Source organism: Acanthaster planci, linkage group LG05, assembly GCF_054643075.1.
Source record: "Acanthaster planci isolate LZ-2023a linkage group LG05, COTS_SCS, whole genome shotgun sequence".
Classification (NCBI taxonomy): domain Eukaryota; kingdom Metazoa; phylum Echinodermata; class Asteroidea; order Valvatida; family Acanthasteridae; genus Acanthaster; species Acanthaster planci.
Window position 1 is genome coordinate 10,589,218 of NC_141781.1, and position 7,428 is coordinate 10,596,645.

Sequence of the window (7,428 nt, forward strand, 5' to 3'; positions counted from 1 at the left end):
TGTGACAAATGTTGCCGTACGTGTGAGAATCTCCACAACAGATAACTTCATTCTTTATTAGACTAGTTTTCGAGTGTTTTATAATAAGCTGGCGGTACCGATGACTGGCCTCCATAGGTCGTTCCGATGAAGTAATGAAAAATGCGACGCCCGTCGAAAAATGCGACGCCAGTTAAAAAATGCGACGCCAGTCGAAAAATGCAACGCCCGTCGAAAAATGCGACGCCCGTCGAAAAATGTGACGCCGGATGGCACATATGGAACACCATACGGTACACCTATCATCCACACACTTTACCGGGAAATAGCGTACTTATCATCGCTGCTTCACTGAATGCCCTCAGACTGAGGGGCACCGCACTTTCGGGAAACATGCATTATGCTCATCGAAACGGTGAAAACCTGACTGAAAGCAGTGGTGAAGAAACAACTTAGTTTAAGCGGGAGGAGGACAAACAAAATTGTTGACAACACTTTAACAGGACCGCAGGGGAACTAAGCTCCTCTCGATTAACAATTTTCCAAAGTGTTCGGCTTTGGAAAGATTATTGCCTATCCACCGTGATGGAAAGCAAGGCCGTATCTCGGGAATAAAGGGAATCGTGCCCCATAAAATCAAGAAAGGGTTAGGGGGGAATAATGAGAGGCAGGCGATTTTGGAGGTCTGTTTCATTTCCTTTCCTTCCAAAATCGAGTAAAAAGCATCGAAATGTAAACGTGAACCCCAGAAAGGCAATAGAAATTTATGCAATCTAAATTTGTTTGCCCCCTCGTAGGTTTGATTTTGGGGAAGTTTACATTGGGGGCTAGCTCTATGAATACGTGGACTGGCAATGGTGCACGCCTATGTCCCCGCTCGCGAGGTCCCCGAGGGACTGAGAATGACCAGAAGGGGTCTATATTTCCCGAGGCTTACTGGCATTCTTGTAACATTATTATTTAAAACTTGGCACTTATTATTTGTAGAACTTGGTCTGGCAAAAGAAGCTAAAAATTTAAATGTTTCTCATACGTATTGGTTAAATCATAGAAACCCTTCAGGTCTATGGTTAAATCGTATATAGGTCTAGGTGTCGTACATATACGAACTGAGGATCGTCCACGCGCTCCCGGGCCGCCACGGACCGTACGCGGAACCCCGGGGTTCTCTCCGTCCCCACATCTTGCATCATATGGATTCGAGGCGTCCCAAATTTCAGTTGTATTCCTGAACGTACAGTATCAATGTTTCGTGCTCCGGTTTACCGAATATCAAGTAAATACTGATAGGCTTTTTATATAAACAAAAATGCTTTTGTCAAATACTTAATGTTTCTCCCGACTCCCGTAAATTATAGAACTGAGAAAACAAAATATTTACGGCTGCGCGAGCAGGCCTGTTCAACTAGTCACATCCCTGCGATGACAGCAGTTTCGACTTGGCAGTTTGCCGTTAATGAACAATCTGGTTCGATCTAAACGTCACCCCTTCTAACTTAAGAAATTTCCACATTTTTCAAAAGCTTGCATCGAACAAACGGCGTTTTAATTTCAATTTTCAGGCATGCATGTGGCTCATAAGGCCGTGCCGCGCTTACGTAATCACTTGGCCTCAGACTGTGCAGGGATGGTGTACAAAAAAGCGCCCTCCAGAGGCACGTTTACGTAAATACGCTTTTGGACATTTAGTCTGTAGTTTGTGTCTGAGCGGAACTCTGCAGATCTTTGAATATGTCCGTGAATTATTCGGAAGGGTTGTCGCCATATGAACATAAAGGGAAATGTGGAATGCCAGAGGTGAGATAGGCCTAAGTTTCAGGAAAATTTACAGACATAGAATGAAAGTTTTCATGGTTTTTCATGTTTTAGATAGGGCCTGTGCGCGTATGCGTCCAGAACATTTCGGAAAAGCATGAGGCTTTTTTCGTTATTTATTATTTATTTTTAGCAAGATGGTTTCCTTAGTGTCCGTGCACGGTGCATATCCAGAGCAGTGCGAGGTAAATCTTAAACTTTCATGCTCATAGCCTTACAAATACAATGCTTATGATGTAGACTTGGCCCACCATTTATGTCTAGGCTCTAAGTCCAAATCTGAGAAGGCCCGGCTGGGCCCATAGCAAATGTATACTGCAATTCGACAACCAGAATTGGAAGCCATGGCATTACTGCAGTGGTGCAACACTCATGGACAGGTGGTACGTGTGCGTTCCATGCCTCTTTGACCAATAGGGTGTTGTGATTTGCCAAATGCACGCTCGCGTCAAGCTGAAAAATGTGCATGTGAGTGCAGCACCACAGCAGTTATGGCATCGAATAGGATTTGTCTATACAAAGTCCTAAATATTCATAAGGATACATGTAGCTCTTTGCCAATCAATCACAGAAAAAAATGATGTCTGGATACCATGTGAGTCATATTCGGATCAGCTGACTGGTTTAGGCCCTCTGCCTAAGTCTGGGTCATCTCGTACCCGAGTCAATTTGTACCCAAGTCATTTCGTACCCTTGCATGTATTCCTGTCATCAGTGGATAATCCTACCAATTGCTGCTTTGCTTGCAAAGAATCAACTTTTTAATAAATTTTAGTTGATTAATTACATTATACAATCAAATTAATGTTCACCCAGTATCCCATTTGCTGTATGTGCAAGTATTGTCAGAAGTTAATCCAATCTAGTGTACTAACTCGGTGCAGTGGTTGTAGTAAATAGTAGTAGGATCATAAGAGTGCAACATTCTGATTTCACTTGTTTCGGCAAGAAGAATTCCTGACATGTTAGATTGGTCTTTACAGTAAACGGTGAACTAAGAGAGACCTGACAACTGTACTGTTGTGGACAGATGCTGGTCGAGCCTTGACAGCCTGTGTGCAAACCCTAGTTAGAGATAACTATTTAACTAGGACCCCACAGACTGCTTCTTTAAACATTTGGACCTAACATTGCACGACCTTGTCCATGACATCCAAGTGTCCAGTTTTTAACCTGTGGATTTTTGTTCTTTTGGACCACTCATTGTTAGAAATTTGATGATCCAGATGTGATCGAAGAGAAATCTCATCAATTGGCAAGCCTGCTCCTTAACAGCAAATATACTGTTGTGCATACAGGGGCTGGCATCAGCACATCTGCTGGAATACCAGATTTCAGGTACAGAGCTGATTTAAAGTTACTTGTCAATTTGGTAAAATCAGGAACGGGGGTCCTTCTTCAAAAACCCCATTTCGTGTTTGTGTATTTTTCGATTCCAGATAACATACTGGTGCTGTACATGTACATGTATACATTTTGTTACCTTTTTGTACATGGGTAATTCCAGAAATTAGGGGTCCAAAAGTTACATCTGTCCCTGTTACATCTGACCTTTGTTATTAGACATGGACATATAGTTTGAATTGATTTCAAACTATCACTATTTGTTTGGCAGGTAATTTGCATTTATTCACCACTCTTGCAAATTAAAATGTCCGTTCTGAACTTACAAAAAAATTGACCCCTAATTTCTGGAATTACGCATACACCATTACGCGTAGACGTGCAGTAGTCCTAACTCCCTAGGGTGTACGTAAAATCATATTGAAACTGGTGGATTGAGGACTGTTAGGGCAAGCGACTTCATTACCAGTCCATTTATACACTATAAGTCAGAGGATTGCATGGAAAATATGTCAGAGAAAATACTGTTCATGAAATTGTTTATTTCTGGTCAGGGGTCCCAAGGGAGTGTGGACCCTGGAGAAGGAAGGTAGGAAACCAGATGTCAATGTCACCTTTGATGGCGCAGTCCCCACTCCCACCCATCGTGCCTTGATTGAACTGGAGAGGGCAGGCTTTGTTAAGTATGTCGTCAGTCAGAACGTGGACGGGCTTCATCTCAGGTCTGGATTCCCCAGGTACGTTTCTTGTTTACATGAAGTGCTTCTTTGAAACAGAATGTGTCGAGTCCCAATTCTATGATGGGCTACGCATTCACCCTGCAGATCCATTTACTGATGCATGATTTCAGTGGTTCTGTCTGTTTTGTTAACGTTCCACTGATGTTTCCTTTACAGGGACAGGCTGTCTGAACTTCATGGCAACATGTTTGTGGAGCAGTGCGATAAATGTGGCAAGTAAGATGCAAAGACCTGTTATCTTACTTTAAGGGTCACCCTGTATAGTGTGAGATGAGAGGCTTTGTTGGCCGGCAATACCATCTCCTGGTACCAACAGACCAAGTCTGTGGGTTTAGAACAGGGTCCACGTGGGTCAGAATAGAGCTCAGAATGTCAACCAAGGGAGACAGGTTCACGTTGCCGGGGAAAACAGAAAACAAGATGGAAGGATGAGATTGTTAAGGTAGCAGGCATTGCAAGGATGAGAGTGGTACGTTGGATCAGTTGGCACCAGCGTACGGAGGTCTGGGCCTTGCAGGGGACCAATAATGACCGAAATGATGGTGATGATGATGATGCGTGGGTCTCCTGAAAAAATGGGTGAACTCTCGTGTGGGCGGTCAAAGTGTTGGTCCAACCTCTCTCTTTGTCACCAGTGGGGGCACAGTTGCGAGCAGGGTCCTTTGTTGTGCCCAGAAGCCTTTCATGCAACATTCCTTCGCATGCTCGTAACATACAGGCCTTGACTAAGCATTCATGCCTTTTTAGCCTTATGCAGTCTTACATAATGTCCCTGTGAGCAGAGATGTAAATTAGTCTTTGAAGATTTTGTAACATGAACAATTTGGAAAATGAAACACACTTTGCATGTTGATTATGTGGGTTGATGTTTTATGCAGGCAGTATGTCCGAGAGACAGCTGTTCCCACATTGGGCCTCAAGCCAACTGGAGGGCAGTGTACGCAGACAAAGCCCCGGGGAAAATGCAGGTAAAAAGCCCATCTACTCCACCATTTGGTGGTCCAGTGATTTCACTGCTGCTTTTCTCAAATACATGTTTGTGCCCTGACCCCAACACTTGAGTTCACTGTCACTAAAAATCATAGTAACCCTTCAGTTTTTGTCTATTTTACCTGTTCACCAAAGAGGCAAGTTACGAGACACAATTTTAGACTGGGAGGATGCATTGCCAGAAGATGACTTGGATCGTGCAGAAAAACAATCCAGGTTTGTCCAAAAATAATTAATCATAGTTTTTATCAGAGAGTTTAGTTTTTCTTGAGAACTTCAATTGATTCCATTGACAGATTATAACCTCCAAAATTACTCATGATTTTTTATTTTACATATCAGAAAAATTAGAACTAAGGAAAGTCAATAGTCAAAGGGATTTAAGTTTATAGCTTCACAAAATTGTTATTTGATAGGATTTAGAAACATGTGATACAGTTACAAAACGGGAAGAAGCAAATGTGTGAACAAGTAACAAACGGAAGTGGATTTTTGTGTAATTGCTTAAAAATGGAAAAAAGTATGCTTCTGAAAAATACCCTCACTGTATTTGATCTGGCCATAATGGTGAACAAAGATGAAATTCAGGAGTGTGATGTCTCAGATTTTTATCTGAATTTAGGGGGTTTAGTTGCCATTTTGTAGTTTGTAGAAAAACAACAAATTGCAAAATTCTCACTGTCATTGGCATTTGAAAAAAAAAATGTCCAGAAAGTCACAGTATTTTACTGCTGTCGTTGTTGCTTGATGCTTTATGGGTATCTCCTTGTCATCCTTACTCGGCCCTGACAATTTTCATTTCTCTCCAAGTTTAATGTGAATGCCTTTTCACCATCCATTTGATTTGGTTCTGTGATTTCCAGGCAAGCTGACCTTGCACTTTGCCTGGGGACAAGCCTTCAGATTGTACCCAGCGGCAACCTCCCACTGCTCACCAAGAAAGCCGGAGGAAAGATCGTCATTGTCAATCTCCAACCCACCAAACATGTAAGGAAATCATTTTAATGCTCAAATTACACAGAGGTGCATAACCTACATACATATTTTATTGTGCGTGTAACTTAACCCTTGAATCAGAGGTCACTGGGGGCATCTGATTGTAATGGCCATGTGCTTAGTGCTCGAGCCTTCGTGGCATTCAAGGAAAACTGCGTGACTAACAACCCATGGTACCAGGCGTCTGTGTTATTCCACGTAACCGTAGTTTTCAGTGCACAATTGTACCCAAGTCTGCCTGCATCACTTGTCAAATATCTGCGTAGTTTCTGGGAAGAAGCAGGAAAAACGTCGGAATGATTGAGGTTCATTGTAATTTATTTCAGCTAGCAAGAGTGTCTGATGGCTACAATTTTTCCCCCGAGTGATTTCTGGCTGGAATTCAGTCGGGGACTTTTGTATGCATCTGCCAACTGCTATGTTTATCTTTTCATCCATGCAGGACAAACATGCATATCTGAGGATACATGGATATGTCGACAAGGTCATGTCAAAGGTCATGGCCCACCTCGGACTGACCATCCCAGAGTACAGGGGACCTTGCATCGTCCTGACATCCTCACGCACTTGTTCAGCAGAAGGTGGTGGTGCAGTAAAGGTGACTGGAGAACCAGAGGAGAACGTGGAAAGGACTCACCTGAGTGTTCACGTAAAGGAGGAAAATTCAGCCTATTCGGAACAAATTTCAGTGAAGGAAGAAAGAGAACTGAATCTGGGGAATGCCCATCAAAATCTCTCAAACCTTAGTGGTAATCTACAACAGGGAAATGATCGGGAAAATTGTAATAAACTTTTGGAAAGTGACGGCGACAGTGCTGCAGAAGCGGAACTGTTTAGAAGCAGAACTGCAGAGACACAGCTTCTGGAGAATGGGAGACATTTGATGGACTCCGGAGAACTGGCTAATGGTGATTGTCTAAAGTTGGTCGCAATTTCAAAATCGGGGCATTCAATACCGGTACAAGGCTTGCAAAGAGCTGACGGCAGGGGACTAGTGAATCATTTATCACCATCTCTCAGTGCCTCAGGCAAAGTTGTTGAATGTTGTGAAGATAACGTGAACACTGACTCTCCTGTGAAGAAAGTGAAGCTGAAGTAGATGGACTTTTTGGCAATGAACTCCTGCAAAGACAATTTTTTTTCTACAATGTATACTTTTCTTTGTTTGCAGTTTGTAGATACATGTATTGCCATAGACTCATTGGAAAAAGACAGATGGGTTGACCTTGCATCATAGCAAAACGATTTTATTCCATCGATTTTTCCCCCAAGCAAGAGCCAACAAATATTCAAATTATTTACAGAGAACCCTGTTTTTGTTGCAATTATGAAACTCCAATATTGCTTGAAGTAATTAAAATACCACTTATTTTTGCTTTAAAGATAAATTCTGCCCGGATGGATTTTACAGAAATTGTGAAAATATTAAACATAATCGTTAAGGGTTACTTTATATTTGCCCATTTCGTCACGAGGTTTCTTTTTTTTTTATTGAAGTGTAAACAATCTGCGAAAAATCATCACGATTTTTGATGTTTCTCAAATGGACCGGATATCATTCGAC

The 7,428-nt window shown here is 42.2% G+C and overlaps 1 protein-coding gene across 3 annotated transcripts; it reads left to right on the forward strand.

Moving 5' to 3' along the window:
• Positions 1-1,646: 1,646 nt before the first annotated feature.
• sirt6 (sirtuin 6) lies at positions 1,647-7,317 on the forward strand. Of its 3 annotated transcripts, XM_022240523.2 has the most exons (9): positions 1,658-1,776; positions 1,928-1,979; positions 3,005-3,132; positions 3,693-3,875; positions 4,035-4,094; positions 4,757-4,846; positions 5,004-5,084; positions 5,732-5,855; positions 6,307-7,317. In XM_022240523.2, exons 1-9 carry the CDS (start codon positions 1,745-1,747, stop codon positions 6,961-6,963), a joined length of 1,407 nt encoding a protein of 468 aa, XP_022096215.2. In that variant the 5' UTR covers positions 1,658-1,744; the 3' UTR covers positions 6,964-7,317. The 3 variants fall into 3 exon arrangements, with proteins under 3 accessions (XP_022096225.2, XP_022096215.2, XP_086992667.1); XM_022240533.2 differs by lacking the exon at positions 1,928-1,979 and having other exon boundaries at positions 1,647-1,776; XM_087136541.1 differs by lacking the exons at positions 1,658-1,776; positions 1,928-1,979 and adding an exon at positions 2,020-2,177.
• Positions 7,318-7,428: the final 111 nt, after the last annotated feature.